Source organism: Amphibalanus amphitrite, unplaced genomic scaffold, assembly GCF_019059575.1.
Source record: "Amphibalanus amphitrite isolate SeventyFive unplaced genomic scaffold, NRLGWU_Aamphi_draft 001279F_arrow, whole genome shotgun sequence".
Taxonomy (NCBI): Eukaryota; Metazoa; Arthropoda; class Thecostraca; order Balanomorpha; family Balanidae; genus Amphibalanus; species Amphibalanus amphitrite.
In genome coordinates, this window is record NW_024882772.1 from 176,486 (window position 1) to 198,610 (window position 22,125).

General features: G+C 50.9%; 2 protein-coding genes across 3 annotated transcripts; both read right to left on the bottom strand.

Annotated features, from left to right (window-relative positions):
• Nucleotides 1-717: 717 nt before the first annotated feature.
• LOC122371802 lies at nucleotides 718-16,602 on the bottom strand. 2 transcript variants are annotated; one of them, XM_043348499.1, is made up of 5 exons: nucleotides 16,480-16,602; nucleotides 14,440-14,549; nucleotides 11,233-11,404; nucleotides 10,486-10,887; nucleotides 718-949 (listed from the first exon to the last, which is right to left on the bottom strand). In XM_043348499.1, exons 1-4 carry the CDS (start codon nucleotides 16,568-16,570, stop codon nucleotides 10,706-10,708), a joined length of 555 nt encoding a protein of 184 aa, XP_043204434.1. In that variant the 5' UTR covers nucleotides 16,571-16,602; the 3' UTR covers nucleotides 718-949; nucleotides 10,486-10,705. The 2 variants fall into 2 exon arrangements, with proteins under 2 accessions (XP_043204434.1, XP_043204433.1); XM_043348498.1 differs by having other exon boundaries at nucleotides 16,435-16,602.
• A 2,146-nt stretch (nucleotides 16,603-18,748) lies between these two features.
• Nucleotides 18,749-20,985, bottom strand: LOC122371796 (the record flags this gene model as incomplete). Its single annotated transcript, XM_043348488.1, has 5 exons — nucleotides 18,749-18,946; nucleotides 19,231-19,389; nucleotides 19,789-19,927; nucleotides 20,121-20,232; nucleotides 20,654-20,985. Coding segments are annotated over 5 exons (940 nt in total), but the record flags the coding sequence as incomplete, so codon positions are not given.
• Nucleotides 20,986-22,125: the final 1,140 nt, after the last annotated feature.

Sequence of the window (22,125 nt, forward strand, 5' to 3'; positions counted from 1 at the left end):
TCTCCGCGCGGGGGCAAACTTTGCAAAGGTGAGTGGCCAAAATTGCCATCGGCATCGACTCCAATGCCGTGAGAGATGAAATGACGTAAATCGCGCAAACAGGCGCTTGACAGCTCTCAATGATTCGTTGCTACAAAACCAAATTAGTCATAGTTTGCTCAATGACCTCTGTACTCTAAGGTGATGGGTCTATGATTCTGTCTATGACTATCGATGGTATAGTTACCGAGGGTTATGGCTCAGGTCAAGAAATAGACAGACGGCCCCAGCTAGACGGGTCCCGGTCATAAAATAGAAATGTCTACTTACACTAGTGACTAGGGACACATCCAGAGGTGTCCAGGATTGCAGTCCTAAGAAATGGCTAGACAAGGGGCCCAGTCATAAACGGGACCCGGTTCTAAAAATGCCTTCTCAAAGGGCGAAGGCCCCGATGACTCTAAGAACGTCTAGACACAAGACCCCGGTCGAAAGGGTCCCGTCCCTAAAAAAAAATATATATATATATATATATAATTACCTAGACACAGGGGACCCGGTCTGGTGGATTCCGTTCCTAAGATCTGCATTATCTTCTCGCAAATACCCTCTCAAAAAAATTGCACCCATGTTGAGCGGGACCTTTTTGATTAAACGTCGTGGTCCGTTGGAGCCAGTGCCAACGGGTCTGGCCCTGGGCCAGGTTTTGCTAATACGTCATTTGGCCAATCAGGACCCCAGTGACAGCTTCAACGCATCCATAGATGCGATGCCATCTATAGATGCGATGCGTATATCTTCATTAATCATTTTACCGTGTTATATTTTTCCGAATAACCTGCACAAAATTACACGCTTGACGCGATATGTTGAGAATGGATATGCATGCAGACAAAGCGCGATTCAGACCACAAACAAATTGTCTTCCTGTTTTTTGGTCAGTCAAAACGCACCCAGTAGGTATAACAAACTATGTAACGGAAGTTAGCAGGGATTCAGCAGGGGTTCAGCAGGGATTCAGCAGGGATCGACGGCCCCTACGATTTCGCTGAATTTTGGTGTAGAGATGCAGAATGGTGTCCTCTATCGAAAATCCTAGTGCCAAAATGCGGGGAATCCATCAGGGGGGCCACAAATCCCAAAAAACAGTATGCCCTCAGGGCACAATCGACGAACTTTGAAAACCCTACTTCTAGCCGTCAAAACAGCTAAAAATGCACGTCATTCGAAAGAGGACAAAACTTTACGTACAACGGTACCAAATTTAGGGGGCTAGCGCCCCCCTGAACCGAACAAAACAGCTTCAAATATATGGGCCCGGGAGTATGCCCTCGGGGCATAAATAAACGTTTTCAACCATTTCAGGCCTATAACATCGACAAAATCCAGCAATATGCACATCATTGGAAAGAGCGTAATTTCCCAAACAAAAAACCCAAGTAACATTTTTCGATGGGGCCCACCTGGGGCCCACGGGACCCAATTGAAATTTGGGGCCCAATGGGGCGGCCCCTACGATTTTCTTCAAAATTTGCACAGACACTCTCCTGGGCCCCCTCTTCAATCTGGCTGAAGAAACCTACCGGGGAATCCAAAGGAAGGGGCCCAAAGAGGGCCCCAAAGAGGCCCTTTCTAAGTATTGCCCCTAATATCGCGACCAACCCCGGCAATATGCACATCATTGGAAAGAGCGTAATTTCCCAAACAAAAAACCCAAGTAACATTTTTCGATGGGGCCCACCTGGGGCCCACGGGACCCAATTGAAATTTGGGGCCCAATGGGGCGGCCCCTACGATTTTCTTCAAAATTTGCACAGACACTCTCCTGGGCCCCCTCTTCAATCTGGCTGAAGAAACCTACCGGGGAATCCAAAGGAAGGGGCCCAAAGAGGGCCCCAAAGAGGCCCTTTCTAAGTATTGCCCCTAATTTCGCGACCAACCCCGGCAATATGCACATCATTGGAAAGAGCGTAATTTCCCAAACAAAAAACCCAAGTAACATTTTTCGATGGGGCCCACCTGGGGCCCACGGGACCCAATTGAAATTTGGGGCCCAATGGGGCGGCCCCTACGATTTTCTTCAAAATTTGCACAGACACTCTCCAGGGCCCCCTCTTCAATCTGGCTGAAGAAACCTACCGGGGAATCCAAAGGAAGTGGCCCAAATAGGGCCCCAAAGAGGCCCTTTCTAAGTATTGCCCCTAATTTCGCGACCAACCCCGGCAATATGCACATCATTGGAAAGAGCGTAATTTCCCAAACAAAAAACCCAAGTAACATTTTTCGATGGGGCCCACCTGGGGCCCACGGGACCCAATTGAAATTTGGGGCCCAATGGGGCGGCCCCTACGATTTCCTTCAAAATTTGCACAGACACTCTCCTGGGCCCCCTCTTCAATCTGGCTGAAGAAACCTACCGGGGAATCCAAAGGAAGGGGCCCAAAGAGGGCCCCAAAGAGGCCCTTTCTAAGTATTTCCCTAATATCGCGACCAACCCCGGCAATATGCACATCATTGGAAAGAGCGTAATTTCCCAAACAAAAAACCCAAGTAACATTTTTCGATGGGGCCCACCTGGGGCCCACGGGACCCAATTGAAATTTGGGGCCCAATGGGGCGGCCCCTACGATTTTCTGCAAAATTTGCACAGACACTCTCCTGGGCCCCCTCTTCAATCTGGCTGAAGAAACCTACCGGGGAATCCAAAGGAAGGGGCCCAAAGAGGGCCCCAAAGAGGCCCTTTCTAAGTATTGCCCCTAATATCGCGACCAACCCCGGCAATATGCACATCATTGGAAAGAGCGTAATTTCCCAATAAAAAACCCAAGTAACATTTTTCGATGGGGCCCACCTGGGGCCCACGGGACCCAATTGAAATTTGGGGCCCAATGGGGCGGCCCCTACGATTTTCTTCAAAATTTGCACAGACACTCTCCTGGGCCCCCTCTTCAATCTGGCTGAAGAAACCTACCGGGGAATCCAAAGGAAGGGGCCCAAAGAGGCCCCCAAAGAGGTCCTTTCTAAGTATTGCCCCTAATTTCGCGACCAACCCCGGCAATATGCACATCGTTGGAAAGAGCGTAATTTCCCAAACAAAAAACCCAAGTAACATTTTTCGATGGGGCCCACCTGGGGCCCACGGGACCCAATTGAAATTTGGGGCCCAATGGGGCGGCCCCTACGATTTTCTTCAAAATTTGCACAGACACTCTCCTGGGCCCCCTCTTCAATCTGGCTGAAGAAACCTACCGGGGAATCCAAAGGAAGGGGCCCAAAGAGGGCCCAAAGAGGCCCTTTCTAAGTATTGCTCCTAATATCGCGACCAACCCCGGCAATATGCACATCATTGGAAAGAGCGTAATTTCCCAAACAAAAAACCCAAGTAACATTTTTCGATGGGGCCCACCTGGGGCCCACGGGACCCAATTGAAATTTGGGGCCCAATGGGGCGGCCCCTACGATTTTCTTCAAAATTTGCACAGACATTCTCCTGGGCCCCTTCTTCAATCTGGCTGAAGAAACCTACCGGGGAATCCAAAGGAAGGGCCCAAAGAGGGCCCCAAAGAGGCCCTTTCTAAGTATTGCCCCTAATTTCGCGACCAACCCCGGCAATATGCACATCATTGGAAAGAGCGTAATTTCCCAAACAAAAAACCCAAGTAACATTTTTCGATGGGGCCCACCTGGGGCCCACGGGACCCAATTGAAATTTGGGGCCCAATGGGGCGGCCCCTACGATTTTCTTCAAAATTTGCACAGACACTCTCCTGGGCCCCCTCTTCAATCTGGCTGAAGAAACCTACCGGGGAATCCAAAGGAAGGGGCCCAAAGAGGGCCCCAAAGAGGCCCTTTCTAAGTATTGCCCCTAATATCGCGACCAACCCCGGCAATATGCACATCATTGGAAAGAGCGTAATTTCCCAAACAAAAAACCCAAGTAACATTTTTCGATGGGGCCCACCTGGGGCCCACGGGACCCAATTGAAATTTGGGGCCCAATGGGGCGGCCCCTACGATTTTCTTCAAAATTTGCACAGACACTCTCCTGGGCCCCCTCTTCAATCTGGCTGAAGAAACCTACCGGGGAATCCAAAGAAAGGGGCCCAAAGAGGGCCCCAAAGAGGCCCTTTCCAAGTATTGCCCCTAATATCGCGACCAACCCCGGCAATATGCACATCATTGGAAAGAACGTAATTTCCCAAACAAAAAACCCAAGTAACATTTTTCGATGGGGCCCACCTGGGGCCCACGGGACCCAATTGAAATTTGGGGCCCAATGGGGCGGCCCCTACGATTTTCTTCAAAATTTGCACAGACACTCTCCTGGGCCCCCTCTTCAATCTGGCTGAAGAAACCTACCGGGGAATCCAAAGGAAGGGGCCCAAAGAGGGCCCCAAAGAGGCCCTTTCTAAGTATTGCCCCTAATATCGCGACCAACCCCGGCAATATGCACATCATTGGAAAGAGCGTAATTTTCCAAACAAAAAACCCAAGTAACATTTTTCGATGGGGCCCACCTGGGGCCCACGGGACCCAATTGAAATTTGGGGCCCAATGGGGCGGCCCCTACGATTTTCTTCAAAATTTGCACAGACACTCTCCTGGGCCCCCTCTTCAATCTGGCTGAAGAAACCTACCGGGGAATCCAAAGGAAGGGGCCCAAAGAGGGCCCCAAAGAGGCCCTTTCTAAGTATTGCCCCTAATATCGCGACCAACCCCGGCAATATGCACATCATTGGAAAGAGCGTAATTTCCCAAACAAAAAACCCAAGTAACATTTTTCGATGGGGCCCACCTGGGGCCCACGGGACCCAATTGAAATTTGGGGCCCAATGGGGCGGCCCCTACGATTTTCTTCAAAATTTGCACAGACACTCTCCTGGGCCCCCTCTTCAATCTGGCTGAAGAAACCTACCGGGGAATCCAAAGGAAGGGGCCCAAAGAGGGCCCCAAAGAGGCCCTTTCTAAGTATTGCCCCTAATATCGCGACCAACCCCGGCAATATGCACATCATTGGAAAGAGCGTAATTTCCCAAACAAAAAACCCAAGTAACATTTTTCGATGGGGCCCACCTGGGGCCCACGGGACCCAATTGAAATTTGGGGCCCAATGGGGCGGCCCCTACGATTTTCTTCAAAATTTGCACAGACACTCTCCTGGGCCCCTTCTTCCATCTGGCTGAAGAAACCTACCGGGGAATCCAAAGGAAGGGGCCCAAAGAGGCCCCCAAAGAGGCCCTTTCTAAGTATTGCCCCTAATTTCGCGACCAACCCCGGTAATATGCACATCATTGGAAAGAGCGTAATTTCCCAAACAAAAAACCCAAGTAACATTTTTCGATGGGGCCCACCTGGGGCCCACGGGACCCAATTGAAATTTGGGGCCCAATGGGGCGGCCCCTACGATTTTCTTCAAAATTTGCACAGACACTCTCCTGGGCCCCCTCTTCAATCTGGCTGAAGAAACCTACCGGGGAATCCAAAGGAAGGGGCCCTTCGAAAGGAAGGAAGGAAGGAAGGAAGGAAGGGGAAATTTCAATTGGGTCCCGTGGGCCCCAGGTGGGCTCCATCGAAAAATGTTACTTGGGTTTTTTGTTTGGGAAATTACGCTCTTTCCAATGATGTGCATATTGCCGGGGTTGGTCGCGTAATTAGGGGCAATACTTAGAAAGGGCCTCTTTGGGGCCCTCTTTGGGCCCCTTTCTTTGGATTCCCCGGTAGGTTTCTTCAGCCAGATTGAAGAGGGGGCCCAGGAGAGTATCTGTGCCAATTTTGAAGAAAATCGTAGGGGCCGCCCCATTGGGCCCCAAATTTCAATTAGGTCCTGTGGGCCCCAGGTGGGCCCCATCGAAAAATGTTACTTGGGTTTTTTGTTTGGGAAATTACGCTCTTTCCAATGATGTGCATATTGCCGGGGTTGGTCGCGAAATTAGGGGCAATACTTAGAAAGGGCCTCTTTGGGGCCCTCTTTGGGCCCCTTCCTTTGGATTCCCCGGTAGGTTTCTTCAGCCAGATTGAAGAGGGGGCCCAGGAGAGTGTCTGTGCAAATTTTGAAGAAAATCGTAGGGGCCGCCCCATTGGGCCCCAAATTTCAATTGGGTCCCGTGGGCCCCAGGTGGGCCCCATCGAAAAATGTTACTTGGGTTTTTTGTTTGGGAAATTACGCTCTTTCCAATGATGTGCATATTGCCGGGGTTGGTCGCGAAATTAGGGGCAATACTTAGAAAGGGCCTCTTTGGGGCCCTCTTTGGGCCCCTTCCTTTGGATTCCCCGGTAGGTTTCTTCAGCCATATTGAAGAGGGGGCCCAGGAGAGTGTCTGTGCAAATTTTGAAGAAAATCGTAGGGGCCGCCCCATTGGGCCCCAAATTTCAATTGGGTCCCGTGGGCCCCAGGTGGGCCCCATCGAAAAATGTTTCTTGGGTTTTTTGTTTGGGAAATTACGCTCTTTCCAATGATGTGCATATTGCCGGGGTTGGTCGCGAAATTAGGGGCAATACTTAGAAAGGGCCTCTTTGGGGCCCTCTTTGGGCCCCTTCCTTTGGATTCCCCGGTAGGTTTCTTCAGCCAGATTGAAGAGGGGGCCCAGGAGAGTGTCTGTGCCAATTTTGAAGAAAATCGTAGGGGCCGCCCCATTGGGCCCCAAATTTCAATTGGGTCCCGTGGGCCCCAGGTGGGCCCCATCGAAAAATGTTACTTGGGTTTTTTGTTTGGGAAATTACGCTCTTTCCAATGATGTGCATATTGCCGGGGTTGGTCGCGAAATTAGGGGCAATACTTAGAAAGGGCCTCTTTGGGGCCCTCTTTGGGCCCCTTCCTTTGGATTCCCCGGTAGGTTTCTTCAGCCATATTGAAGAGGGGGCCCAGGAGAGTGTCTGTGCAAATTTTGAAGAAAATCGTAGGGGCCGCCCCATTGGGCCCCAAATTTCAATTGGGTCCCGTGGGCCCCAGGTGGGCCCCATCGAAAAATGTTTCTTGGGTTTTTTGTTTGGGAAATTACGCTCTTTCCAATGATGTGCATATTGCCGGGGTTGGTCGCGAAATTAGGGGCAATACTTAGAAAGGGCCTCTTTGGGGCCCTCTTTGGGCCCCTTCCTTTGGATTCCCCGGTAGGTTTCTTCAGCCAGATTGAAGAGGGGGCCCAGGAGAGTGTCTGTGCCAATTTTGAAGAAAATCGTAGGGGCCGCCCCATTGGGCCCCAAATTTCAATTGGGTCCCGTGGGCCCCAGGTGGGCCCCATCGAAAAATGTTACTTGGGTTTTTTGTTTGGGAAATTACGCTCTTTCCAATGATGTGCATATTGCCGGGGTTGGTCGCGAAATTAGGGGCAATACTTAGAAAGGGCCTCTTTGGGGCCCTCTTTGGGCCCCTTCCTTTGGATTCCCCGGTAGGTTTCTTCAGCCAGATTGAAGAGGGGGCCCAGGAGAGTGTCTGTGCCAATTTTGAAGAAAATCGTAGGGGCCGCCCCATTGGGCCCCAAATTTCAATTGGGTCCCGTGGGCCCCAGGTGGGCCCCATCGAAAAATGTTACTTGGGTTTTTTGTTTGGGAAATTACGCTCTTTCCAATGATGTGCATATTGCCGGGGTTGGTCGCGAAATTAGGGGCAATACTTAGAAAGAGCCTCTTTGGGGCCCTCTTTGGGCCCCTTCCTTTGGATTCCCCGGTAGGTTTCTTCAGCCAGATTGAAGAGGGGGCCCAGGAGAGTGTCTGTGCAAATTTTGAAGAAAATCGTAGGGGCCGCCCCATTGGGCCCCAAATTTCAATTGGGTCCCGTGGGCCCCAGGTGGGCCCCATCGAAAAATGTTACTTGGGTTTTTTGTTTGGGAAATTACGCTCTTTCCAATGATGTGCATATTGCCGGGGTTGGTTGCGAAATTAGGGGCAATACTTAGAAAGGGCCTCTTTGGGGCCCTCTTTGGGCCCCTTCCTTTGGATTCCCCGGTAGGTTTCTTCAGCCAGATTGAAGAGGGGGCCCAGGAGAGTGTCTGTGCCAATTTTGAAGAAAATCGTAGGGGCCGCCCCATTGGGCCCCAAATTTCAATTGGGTCCCGTGGGCCCCAGGTGGGCCCCATCGAAAAATGTTACTTGGGTTTTTTGTTTGGGAAATTACGCTCTTTCCAATGATGTGCATATTGCCGGGGTTGGTCGCGAAATTAGGGGCAATACTTAGAAAGGGCCTCTTTGGGGCCCTCTTTGGGCCCCTTCCTTTGGATTCCCCGGTAGGTTTCTTCAGCCAGATTGAAGAGGGGGCCCAGGAGAGTGTCTGTGCAAATTTTGAAGAAAATCGTAGGGGCCGCCCCATTGGGCCCCAAATTTCAATTGGGTCCCGTGGGCCCCAGGTGGGCCCCATCGAAAAATGTTACTTGGGTTTTTTGTTTGGGAAATTACGCTCTTTCCAATGATGTGCATATTGCCGGGGTTGGTCGCGAAATTAGGGGCAATACTTAGAAAGGGCCTCTTTGGGGCCCTCTTTGGGCCCCTTCCTTTGGATTCCCCGGTAGGTTTCTTCAGCCAGATTGAAGAGGGGGCCCAGGAGAGTGTCTGTGCCAATTTTGAAGAAAATCGTAGGGGCCGCCCCATTGGGCCCCAAATTTCAATTGGGTCCCGTGGGCCCCAGGTGGGCCCCATCGAAAAATGTTACTTGGGTTTTTTGTTTGGGAAATTACGCTCTTTCCAATGATGTGCATATTGCCGGGGTTGGTCGCGAAATTAGGGGCAATACTTAGAAAGGGCCTCTTTGGGGCCCTCTTTGGGCCCCTTCCTTTGGATTCCCCGGTAGGTTTCTTCAGCCAGATTGAAGAGGGGGCCCAGGAGAGTGTCTGTGCAAATTTTGAAGAAAATCGTAGGGGCCGCCCCATTGGGCCCCAAATTTCAATTGGGTCCCGTGGGCCCCAGGTGGGCCCCATCGAAAAATGTTACTTGGGTTTTTTTGTTTGGGAAATTACGTTCTTTCCAATGATGTGCATATTGCCGGGGTTGGTCGCGAAATTAGGGGCAATACTTAGAAAGGGCCTCTTTGGGGCCCTCTTTGGGCCCCTTCCTTTGGATTCCCCGGTAGGTTTCTTCAGCCAGATTGAAGAGGGGGCCCAGGAGAGTGTCTGTGCAAATTTTGAAGAAAATCGTAGGGGCCGCCCCATTGGGCCCCAAATTTCAATTGGGTCCTGTGGGCCCCAGGTGGGCCCCATCGAAAAATGTTACTTGGGTTTTTTGTTTGGGAAATTACGCTCTTTCCAATGATGTGCATATTGCCGGGGTTGGTCGCGAAATTAGGGGCAATACTTAGAAAGGGCCTCTTTGGGGCCCTCTTTGGGCCCCTTCCTTTGGATTCCCCGGTAGGTTTCTTCAGCCAGATTGAAGAGGGGGCCCAGGAGAGTGTCTGTGCAAATTTTGAAGAAAATCGTAGGGGCCGCCCCATTGGGCCCCAAATTTCAATTGGGTCCCGTGGGCCCCAGGTGGGCCCCATCGAAAAATGTTACTTGGGTTTTTTGTTTGGGAAATTACGCTCTTTCCAATGATGTGCATATTGCCGGGGTTGGTCGCGAAATTAGGGGCAATACTTAGAAAGGGCCTCTTTGGGGCCCTCTTTGGGCCCCTTCCTTTGGATTCCCCGGTAGGTTTCTTCAGCCAGATTGAAGAGGGGGCCCAGGAGAGTGTCTGTGCCAATTTTGAAGAAAATCGTAGGGGCCGCCCCATTGGGCCCCAAATTTCAATTGGGTCCCGTGGGCCCCAGGTGGGCCCCATCGAAAAATGTTACTTGGGTTTTTTGTTTGGGAAATTACGCTCTTTCCAATGATGTGCATATTGCCGGGGTTGGTCGCGAAATTAGGGGCAATACTTAGAAAGGGCCTCTTTGGGGCCCTCTTTGGGCCTCTTCCTTTGGATTCCCCGGTAGGTTTCTTCAGCCAGATTGAAGAGGGGGCCCAGGAGAGTGTCTGTGCAAATTTTGAAGAAAATCGTAGGGGCCGCCCCATTGGGCCCCAAATTTCAATTGGGTCCTGTGGGCCCCAGGTGGGCCCCATCGAAAAATGTTACTTGGGTTTTTTGTTTGGGAAATTACGCTCTTTCCAATGATGTGCATATTGCTGGATTTTGTCGATGTTATAGGCCTGAAATGGTTGAAAACGTTTATTCATGCCCCGAGGGCATACTCCCGGGCCCATATATTTGAAGCTGTTTTGTTCGGTTCAGGGGGGCGCTAGCCCCTTAAATTTGGTACCGTTGCATGTAAAATTTTGTCCTCTTTCGAATGACGTGCATTTTTAGCTGTTTTGACGGCTAGAAGTAGGGTTTTCAAAGTTCGTCGATTGTGCCCTGAGGGCATACTGTTTTTTGGGATTTGTGGCCCCCCTGATGGATTCCCCGCATTTTGGCACTAGGATTTTCGATAGAGGACACCATTCTGCACCTCTCCACCAAATTTCAGCGAAATCGTAGGGGCCGTCGATCCCTGCTGAATCCCTGCTGAACCCCTGCTGAATCCCTGCTAACTTCCGTTACATTAACAAACTTGCGACCAGGCAAAAACTAAATATCGAAACTCGTACGTATACCTATGTAAACTGGCTGACAATTATGTTGCCTATTCATCCACTGTGTTCTGCAAATCGCAAGGCACAAATCATACCCTGTCAATGCTGTATCGACTGTCAACATCTCAATGCATCTCTCAGCAACCCTTTATCGCAGTTAAGCCAATCCAGCGTGGGTAACACAAGCCTATGCAGCGCTACACCGAGTTGAGGAACAGGTTCATCAGCACGTCCGTGTAGGTGGCGAGCTGGACCATGCCGTAGGTGGGCTCAGCGGACTGCCCCAGCGCGCGGTTCACCAGGTCGATGGGGATGCCGAGGTTGTAGATGGTGTTGTAGCTCTCCGTGATCCGTCCCACCTCGTCAGGAGCCAGGTACCCTGCCGGAGGGACGGTAGTTAAACGGTTTTATATAACGATTATTTTCATAACAATTTATCCTCTCAGATACGATCGTATAGCCAATGGGGAAGAGAGGCGTTATACAATAGGTAAGGCACAATCCGCTATCCTACGTCCTCTGAAGTAAAAAAAAACTACTGTTATCCATCGTGGCGTGTGTTCAATTACATAAGCTTCATTTAAATGATTTATTCGAGCCTTCGAGTTGGCGGGCCCTGTCGAGCCACAAACGGGTCCGTAACTGGGCCCTTCGGCCAACAGACCCGGCCAGTGTCGTTTTTCCCGATTGGCGGACCAGCTGTTACGCTCGGCCGGCCGCTCACCTCCGTCCTCTGCGCCGCTGAGGCCCAGTGTGGTGACCAGGTGCTGATAATCCGCCATCCACTGGTCGCGGTCAAACTCGGGGGTCGGTGGCGACGGCGGGTAGGCGGTGTCGTACGGTATCGCCCCGGCACTCTCCGGCCGAGCTGAGTTCTCCGGAACGCCTTCCGGCTCCTGCGGCAGTGTCGGTGGAATGGGGTAGTTTGGGAACGGCTCAACATCGCTAACAGAGACACACACACCATAACAGCGGACTAAGCATGAGTGAGAGCGGAATGAATAAATACTGAAAATTATAGACGCTAGCTTTCCGGAAAAGTGCGTAAGACAGACAGTAAGCCCGTTATTTTGTCGCGTACCTAAACCGTGGCTAAAATATGCTCCTTACGACACGATTTAAATACTAAATAGTAAATTTGATTAATGTTCTAAAATATCACAACAAATATCCAAGCTGGGATTAATGTGGCTTAAAATGATTCCACATGTAAATATAGGAGAGTGAATGCTTCTTCTTTTTTTGTTCCGTAAAGACTGCCGAAACAAGTGAGCACTGCGCGCCGGCTTCAGTAGGCTGGTGGGTAGGCTGTGCCGCAATACCGCCGAACGCCTGTAGGTAGACTGTGCCGCATTACATGGCGGCGGCCGGCGCAGTCTATTGACAGGCAAACCGATTGCCGCGACGATCATTCGGACATGCGCGTTGCACATTGCATATGAAAAGGCTTCATACATGAACACTGGCGGATCCAGGCTTGCGTTTTGGGGGGGGCCAACTCATGCAGGAGCCAAACCTAGGGTACCCCCAAATCCTGTTTTCTCATCGGATTTAGGCCACTTATTTTTCGTCACAGCCCTGACACTATGAATTTTTTTTTAACTAAAAAGAAAAATATATAAATGGTAGCCCACCCGACCCATGCCTTTATATTACTTTGTAAACACTTACCATTGTTTTTATCGACCAGTTAAAGGGACCCTCCCACCTTAACATTAGATTTGAGCTGAGATAGCCAAAATGGGGTCCCTGGCTCACAATTACCGGTTTCGGCACGCACTCACAACATCGAGAAATGCCTTAAATCGGAAATATTGAATTTCAAAATTGCAGCATTTTGATTCAGAGGGGCTAATGCTTTTGGATACCCCTCTGAATGTGTGACGTCAGCGGAGATCTAATGATTTTTTAATATTTTACTAAAACGTTTGGTAGCATGCGGTGGTATAGGCTGCTTTGCGCGCAACAAATGCCGCACTTTCAAATAAAGTCGCTAGGAACAGCAGCGGATATCCCAAAAAGTAAACAAAAATAAAAGTCTAATCTCTTGAAAACCGGTGAATATTTTTCGATACAATTTGGTAGATATTCGTTTTCGCCCTTTCTGAACCTAGCGACATCACTTCATGCCAATTCATTAACTTTTTTGAAGGTGGGAGCCGGGAGGGTCTCTTTAACCCGCTTCGAGTCAGTGCTTGGGTCCCTTTGCGGGCCGGGAGGTGGTAAAACAGCCCTGTCTAACTCGGCTCCTGGGCCACGCCCTGATTGAACTATGTTTCATTGTCGTTTGGGGGAGGGGAAAAACGGGCCACTTTAGGCCTCTGGGAAAGGGGCATGGCCCTAAATGCCCCCTCCCTGGATCCGCCAGTGTAAGAAGAGACCATTGGAGCTGCAGTTGGGTACCTCAGACATCAGGGTACGCCCTCAGATGTATGTATAGGACTCGCATGGAGACCTCTTATGCTCTGAAAGGACCCAAAGGAGCCTGTCTATATGGGCTCCCGGAGATAGACGTGGGCCCTCATGAGCCCGCCAGAGCCCCAATGAGGGATAAGTGAGGGATACCAAGTGCCTGCAATTGCATATTGCATAAGCCATAACGCCTTTACAAATCAATATATTATGCATCAGTGGCAGATCAAAGGGGGGCCACATGGGTCATGACCCCCTTGGTGCCCGGGGGCACCACAGGCCTGTCAGGGGCACCACCGGCCTAGTAGGGGCACCACCAGCCCGCCAGGGGCACCACAGGCCTGTGAGGGGCCCCACAGGCTTGTCAGGGGCACCCCAGGTCTGTCAGGGACACCAGAGACCTGCCAGGGGCGCCGCCGGCCTCGCAGGGGCACCATGGGCCTGTCAGGGACACCAGAGGCCTAGCAGGGGTACCACAGGCCTTACAGGGGCACCTTGGGCCTGTCAGGGGCACCACAGTCCTGTCAGGGCCCAGGGGCACCAGCGGCCTAGCAGGGGCACCACAGGCCTGCCAGGGGCACCACCGGTCTAGCAGGGGCACCATGGGCCTGTCAGGGGCCCCACCGGCCTCGCAGGGGGCACCACCGGCCTCGCAGGCATCACGGCATCACGCAGGGGCACCTTGGGCCTGTCGGGGGCATCACGGGCCTGTTGGGGGCACTTTAGGCTTGTCAGGGGCACCACAGTCCTGTCAGGTCCCAGGGGCATCAGCAGCCTAGCAGGGGCACCCTAGGCCCGCCAGAGGTACAGCCCACCGCTAAAGTAATGTAGGGTTTTACCAAACTCAACGGTTGGCTTTGACTGGCGATTGTTTAATGCGAAGTGATTGAAAAGAAGATGTCAATAGCTAAAGTTGCAGCTGCAAGGGTGACGATACATATAAGCTACATTCAAAGTTTCATTGTAGTCTGGCTAATCGTTCCTAAGCTTCAGAAGCAGAACATACCAATGACTGAAACCCTACATTACTTCTGCTGTGGACTGTACCACAGGCCTGCCAGGGTCCAGGGGCACCACAGGTCTAGCAAGGGCACCACGGGCCTGTCAGGGGCATCTCAGGCTCCCGTGCCCCCCCCCCCCTCCCCCCAGATCCGCCAGTGATGCCACACCACGCGAAACACCGCCAACTACCAGCTTCCGCGCCATAAACACGTGCCAACAACAGTCTTTTTTTTTAAGGTCGACTCCGCTCGCGCAACTTTTGACTGACCCTCACTGCTACTATATTGCTTCCATATTATGCTGTGGAAAGCTTTACTTCACCAAGTGGCTAAAAACCTCCATCAAGGTATATTTTCTTAGCAATTTTTCTGGCGTTTTGGGGGGGCCAAACAGGCCACTTTAGGCCTTTGGGGGGGGCCATGGCCCCCGTGGCCCCCCCCTGGATCCGCCAGTGTACATGAAGTGCACAATCCACATACACTTTATCTAAGGACGGTTTTGCACTTTTTCTCCAAACCTGGTCGGCCAGCCGCGGCTGGTAGGCGGGCTGGGGCGGCCGGTAACCGGAGTTGGAGATCACCGGAGGCGGTTCCTTTGGCCGTCTCGGACGGTGGTTGTTCCCGATACCTGAAATTGTGTCTCGAGTTTCAATTCAGACGTTTCCAGGGCCTATTTTAACATGTTAACTGGGGGGGCAAATGCCCCCGCACTCAACAGAATTGCCCCCCTAGTCGTCGAGATTTGCCCACTATAAAAATGGGCATAAAGGAACAGGGTGACAAACATACTACGGAACTACTGTGACTTGTTTTGCAATGGATATCAAATGAGTCAGTCTGTAAGTAATGACCAGTGGTGTATCTAAGGGTGGGTCATATGGGTCATGACCCCCACCCTCTTGGGGCCCAGGCCGGGACACCACAGGCCTGCCAGGGGCACCACCGGCCTGTCAGGGGCACCACAGGCCTGTTGGGAGCACCATCAACCTAGCAAGAGCACCACAGGTCTGCCAGGGGCACCACAGACCTGCCAGGGGCCCCACCAGCCTCGCAGGGGCACCACCTTGGGCCTGTCAGGGGTACCACCACAGGCCCGCCAGGGACACCATAGGCCTGCCAGAGGCACCATAGGCCTAGCAAGGGCGCCACGGACCTACCAGGGGCACCAGAGGCCTAGTATGGACACCACATGCCTGGCAGGGACAACACCGGCCTCGCAGGGACTGGGACACCTTGGGCCTGTTAGTGGCACCACGTGCCTGTCGGGGACACTCCAGGCTTGTCAGGAGCACCACAGTCCTGTCGGGGCCCAGGGGCACCACCGGCCTCACGTGGACACCACCGGCCTCGCAAAGGCATCATGGGCCTGTCAGGGGCACCACGGGCCTGTCGTTGGAACTTCAGGCTTGTCAGGGGCACCACAGTTCTTTCAGATGCACCGGCGGCCTAGCACCATGGCACCATGTTTGGCCGAGGTCGCGATTCGGCGTATGTCGCCTCGCATTAGCCGCGCGTTTGCAGTCTTTTCGTGGTTTCAAACGTTCAAACATGGGATATGATGTTGCTCCCATGCATTAGGGTGGGTGTCAAGATCACCGGAAGGTCAGGTCAGATCATTTACCTTTGATGACCTCGGTTCACATTTTCGAGTTTTATATGTTTCAAGGCTAGTTTTTGGAGCTGAATTCGAATTAAGCAACCATTTGACCATTTACGAAGTAGTTTTGGTGCCTTCGTAACATGTTACGAAGCTGTCAGAGGCGGTTGCCACCTACTACGAATACCCGGCAAAACCCTTACTGGTTGACCTGACCTGACCTGACCTGGCCTAAATGCATGAAGACATCATCTATGATCATAACTAACATGATATTCGTGATCAGCACCCCGAAAAACCATAGCAGCCACTCTTTACGACGCTCTAACAGGTCCCGATTTTCCCGACTTTTGGGTCAATGACCTGACCTGGAAGGTCAACCGATGACCTAGGACCTTAAAATTGGGTATAATCGGCTTCCTTTCATCACGGGCAACACGGTCGTTTTTTTCCGCGAAGCTCTAGCTCGATCAGGGGCGAAACGGCAAGGGGGAGGGTCCATTGTCCAACGGACCCCCCCCCCCCCCTATACGCTCGCTACTGGAAACACCAATACGGGCGAGGGTTAATGGATTATTAAAGACAATTTTCCAGGTTGCCCCCCCAGTCAAATTCCCTTAAAATAGGCTCTGGACGTTTCTTTATCGGTACAAATATGTACATCATTCAAAAGCAAACTATCTGAATTTCTTATCCTACTTGTTTCCAACACCTGAAATTATGCCTCGAATTTCAGTGCATCCGTTTCTTTATCTGTACATACAAATATATACATCATTCAAAAGCAAAATGATTTACTGCATTCCTATACACTTCCTGATCCACATATTATTATGTTAAACCACTTGAAGCATTTGAAGCATTTAAAGCAATTGATATTCCTGATGTCTTCCCACTATTCCGTCCCACCACTGACCCTGAATACTACCGCTGGCCCGGCTGGCGCCCGGTGAGGCCCTACCCAGGTACGCCGTCAGCTTGTCGATGTCACACAGGCCGTTACCCTGTTTGTCTGTGGCCGTACACAGCCTGGCCAGCAGCTCCTGTGGCATGTCCTCCAGCCCGCAGCGGTGCAGACCCGTCTCTACCTATAGGGGATACATAAATAATAGTGATTGTTCTAATTGAAAGTCCCAACCCTCGGATACTCTCAGCTCAGTTCCGCCTGTCCAGTTTTGTGACGTTTTTACTATATATTAAGAGATATTAACCTTACTCTCATATTAGCCAAACGATATAAAAAAAATCAAAACGACAAAATACAAAATACTGAGGCAGGGCCGAAACTGTATTTTGTATTTTTGAATTTTTATGTCTTTTTAAATTTGTATATCTTTTGGCTAACATAAGAGTAAGGTCTCTTATCTCTTATCTCTCTTAACCCGGCAGTTGCTGGGGTATTTCGCCACCCACCGTTTGCTGGGGGGGGGGGTGGCGTTAAACGCCCCCAGCCGATAACTCGAGAACCAATAGGCGCAGCGAAACGCACGAGGCGGCAAACGAAAGAGCGCGACGAGACGCTTCAGATGAGTATTTTAAAGTTGAATTTTGAGGTCACAGGTCGGGTCAAGGTCAGGTCAAACACCTGAAATCGGGCTTTCAGTAGCATGGACTTCAGGACTTCGCAAATCGCAATGGGCGCCTCTCGCCATAAACTCTGTCAAAACGGTGCACAATCCATCTTATAAGGCCTACAATAGTGTCAGCTCCATGTAGGGGTCAGTCAAGCATAGGTCAGGGTCAAGGTCAGGTCAACCGGGTAGGCACATATCCCCGAAAATCAAAACTGATATTCGCAGCCTGTGACACATGTTTTATATGTAAATTTGGGGCGTAGAACACGATGGTGACATTCCTTTTATCATATGTCTACGTGTCTGGCTCAAAAAGTTCAATTTAAGAAATTCATGTATCATGGTCGTGAAGTAGTCACGAAAAATTGCCAAGATTTAGTTCAAGATTATGGAAAATGCGGAACGATAATCAATAATCGAAGATAGCCATTTGATTGATCATGGTATTGGCAGTCTAATGGCGTTTACAGCATGTCTGTATGTCTATTCTGTGATTTTATATGATTTTTTGAACATATGCCGTTTTTGGTCGAAAACTCAGAAATCATGACGTCACTAAAACCTCGATATCTCAAAAATGTTCCGACCGATTTTTTTGAAACTTTGTCACAATAAACTTTCAATCAATTCCCTACAGGTACCCAAAATTTGGCGCGCCTGCGGCGCGCCGTTTTTATGCTATGGCCCGGCAAAAAAAGTGGGGGCGTTTAACGCCCCCCCCCCCCCCCCAGCAACTGCCACTACGTGGATGTTGTAACGAGCCTTATAATAAATAAATAAATAAATAACTCGCGGGTTAACTCTCCTCTTATCTATCTCTTATAATAGTCACAACGTCTCTCAAAACTGTGCTCAAACCTTTGTGACGTTTTGTTAATTCTTAAATCTAAGTGACCGAAGCGACACATTATAAGACCACTCGTTAGGCGGTACGGGCGGACATCGATAGCAGCGCCTCTATCGGTCACTAGGGAAAGCTGGGCTGTAGGCGACGAAATACCGGCTTACTTGTCACAAGTTAAATAGGTTTATAGACATCCGTCTTGTGAAAAAGTTGAACTTTTGCCTTCAATATTTCTACAGGCAATTTTAGAAGTGCTCTCACATAGATTACAAAACCGTTTAAATTATTTTATTCACTTCAAGCCTTCCCTATTGTTCTTGATGATGCAGGAACTTTCTAATTAGTGTTTCTAGCTAAGCAAAAGAACATATTGTGCAAACGACGAAAAAGCATAAATGGAAGATTTTAAATGCAATTTTCTGTAACAAATAATGGTAAATCTCTACACATCAAGGAAAAGGTGCATGCTAACTGATAATTTAAAGTTCGGGGCCAGTTGGTTTCTTCTTTTCTTACGTCGCCCAATGGCCGCGAATACACTTGTGATAACGCCTATCGTTTTAGCCACTTTTACCATATAAAAGTAAAACGTGAATAAAATCGTTCTCAATTCTAGCTTCGTAAGTATTTCGCTTAAAACGTCTCTGCTTCCGATGGAGGGTAAGAAAACAACCGACTTATTCGGAAAGAATGAACATATGGTGTTCTACCTGAGGCGCTTCAGACGGTTCGCCCTATATACGTTTAATTTATTTAAAGTTAATAAGTGTTCGCGATTATATAATTATTTGGCGCATTAGGCATTATTACTTTTATATCCCGGTGAGAGGGTCAGAGCACACCTCACTGTTGTGTGGACAGGAAGCCATTCCTGTCGCGGTCCAGGTCATAGAAGGTCCTGCTGAGCTGGTCCAGGTCCAGGGGTCGAGGTTCAGGTAGGCGGCCAGGTCCTCCTTCAGCCGGGAATCGTCCCGCTCAGTAAACGCACGGCCGAGCCGCGGAGCCGGCGCCTAAACGGAAGGTTTTTAACGTTTAATTATTTGATTATTATCAGTTAATTTCAATCACAAAAGAATGATCGTCGCGTATATACCTACATGACCCATACTACTGCATTAACACAGAAGACCACTCCTAGAAAATTGCCAATGATGTCCCTCAATTACCGTACCAATGATCCTCAGTTACCGATCACTTGGACAGACCAATTACAAGTCAGCGCACTTGTTATAGCTATTGGCCTCCCATGAGTGCATAAGGTAATGTAGATTAGTCTCTCCCCTGAGGCGGCTACCTGCGCTTTCGGCGGCGACTGTCCCTGAGGCGGCACCGTCCTGCTCGCCTCCAGCCGCACCGAGCTCAGATACTGGATCAACTTCTCGTAACGAACGGCCTCCGACGACTCGGAGAACTTTGTCACCAGACTGTCCTCCGCCTCCGGAGTCAGCGTCAGCTGCCGGCAGCGACATCGGAACATCGGAACCTCTTTTAATCTATTGCGTGAATGCTTATCGTTCCTTCATATTATCATTCGTCGCTCTCTAATACGGGTATTATCGCTCGCACAGGACTTTTAACTCCAGAATGGTTTTAACCGGTCTATTATGGCCCGGTCCAAGATGGGTCTTGTGTGGTCCGGTCCAATCCGGTCCGGTTCCGGTGTGGTCCCTTGTGGTCCCGGTGTGGTCCGTACCTGGTGTTTGTGCAGGGTGTGCCGGAGGTGGCTTGGTGTCAGCACGCCTCCCGATCCCGGTCCTTGTGCGGTCCCCTGTGGTCCCTGTATGGTCCCCTGTGGTGCCGGGCCGGTGTCGTTACGTATGGTCCCGGTCCCGGTGTGGTCCGTACTCCGTACCTGGTGTTTGTGCAGGGTGTGGCGGACGTGACTCGGTGTCAGCACGCCATCCCGGTCCCGGTCCAGAGTCCGCAGTTCGTTCAGAATCCGCTGCACCCGCCTCTCGTGAAGCAACTCAGAGCTACGGTACAGCTCGTTTCTGAAACCATCAAACGGCCACCCGGATACTGAAATAGCGAGTGGTGAATACGAATAGGGGTGACGTATGGTGTTATTCTTCATGCCAAATTTTTCCAAACGTGTGCCGATAAAAATTGTAGCGTTATCGTTTCACACTTGTGCATTAACTCTGTTGTGACGTCTACCGATCACATATTTACTGTTTAGCTTACTTGAGCGTGATTTCCTGGAGCTCGCCCAGCTTCTTGAGCTGTTTGCTGGAGCTTGTTGGGGTGATAGGAGGTAGCACCGAGAAGCTGGCATTCATAGCACGCCGGTTACATCCTGAAAACATGCAAAGAGCATCGCTGGGTGCAGACGGACTCACAATGGCTATATTACAGCGATTATACGGCCTATTATGAGCTTATTTTTGGCACACACCACATGTTTTATTACGCTTATGAGCATTGGATAAAATACAAACAACTAAACTTAGGTTGCATTACTTAGACTCGGCAGCCCTCTACCTAAGCCTACCCTCTACCTCTACCTCTACCTAAGGATCGCGTCCCATCGGGGATGCGCTTCTTCGCGTGGAAAGAATCGACTGCAAATGGCCCGGTTTAAAACTTCAATCAACTTAGCACCCCGTTAGGGCCGCTGGAGCTATGTCTTTACGAACGACGTAATGCCTCATTATTAAAATGCACACGAAAATAGGTCACAGGCAACTATTGAAGGACTGCTGCATGCGGCCGTTCGCCTACCGAGGTGCGGCGCGGCGCTGATCGGGAGTAGGTGACCTCCGGCTGGCGGGCGCCCACGATACTCTGTCCGGCGCCCTGTGCCTGCGGCGGGTTACTCGGTGTGACCTGCGGCCGGCCGGCAGTGGTGCCCCCAGCTCCGGTCACCAGTCGCTCCGCCGGCACCCGCTGCGGACTCTCCGCCGGCGGTGGGGGACGGTACTGCGAGTTCGCGCCGCCGCCGCTAGGTGTCACTCTGATGGTCGGGTTCTGCTCCACCCGCACCTGGCTCCGGAGCGGGTCGGCCGATCGGCTCGGCGGCGGCCGGTACGCCTGCTGCAGTCCGTTGTCTCTGCGGTGACAGGGACACGTGCAAGGGGCATGATAGTCGGTGTGTTTTCACTAACACTGACACCAGTGATGACAGGATTTTTATCAGGATTAGTTATTATCGGACACAGGTAGCGCCGACAACGTCCACACCTGTCCATCGACCCTGCACAGGCCGACGATCAATCCTCATCGTCACCATCCGTTTGTATCATGGCATAACTGCACGTCGGCAAATATTGCCCGAGCGTCTGTAATGACCTCGAACTTTCGTACGTACGTATGCCGTCGCCGCCGTAAGTAATGTGTGCGCGGAACGCAGAGCCTCGCCTTAGTACCTCAGCGCAACACTGCCCATTGCCCCAACTAGGACTGCAATGGCAAATTATGTCGTGAAGGTGATGGATACTGATGAGTGTGGCGCCTTTATGCCTAAACGTGAATGTAATCGCCCGCCTACGGCTGTTGTTTGTTTGCAGGAATTCGGGTGGTCGCCGGTGGATGCAGGTTTGTCCAGGGTGATCGGGGGACAGGACAGTCGATCGTTGCCAGGTTACAGACAGACCGGACCAGGCCATGATCCGAACACCACCTGCTGCGAGCAGCTGTCAAACTACGTCAGCAGGTACCGGTCGAGGGCAAGTGTCAACAAAGGTCAGCATCGGATGTGACAGCTTACGGCATAGCAGAGTGAAATGTGAACTAAGGTCGGGTATGAGGAATTAGTTAGATGGGTTAGCGTCTAAGTTTCGTCAGACCCAATACCATAGGCGCGGGAGCCGGGGGGGGGGCAGTGGGGGTAGCTTGCCCCCCTAACTCTGGGGCCGTGGGGGCGGTGCCCCCACAGCTTTGAGACGGAATACCACACTTTTTTTGCAAATGTTTCTTTTTTTGTTGAAAAAGCCGAGGGGTGAAAAAAGTGGCCTAAAACCGGTGAGAAAACTAGATTTGGGGGTACCCTAGGTTAATCTCTATTATGGTGTGCCCCCCCAGTCGGAAAGTAGTTCCCGCCCCCTGCCCAATACGGCTTCATACGGAAAGAGGCATCAACGTGCAAAAGTCCACCAAGATGAGTTTTCTTTTTACCATTAGAATTTTGCTCTGTAAAATGTCCCGTCAAATAAAACCGTTTTAAAATATCAGAAGTTTTCCTTCTGTTAAG

Coding starts and splice junctions, on each gene's coding strand:
- LOC122371802 (XM_043348498.1), bottom strand. CDS start 16,570: ATGCCACAGGAGCTGCTGGCCAGGCTGTGTACGGCCACAGACAAACAG. Junction 14,550..16,434: donor GGCCAGCGGTAGTATTCAGG/GTCAGTGGTGGG, acceptor ACACAATTTCAG/GTATCGGGAACAACCACCGT. Junction 11,405..14,439: donor AGCCGCGGCTGGCCGACCAG/GTTTGGAGAAAA, acceptor ACACTGCCGCAG/GAGCCGGAAGGCGTTCCGGA.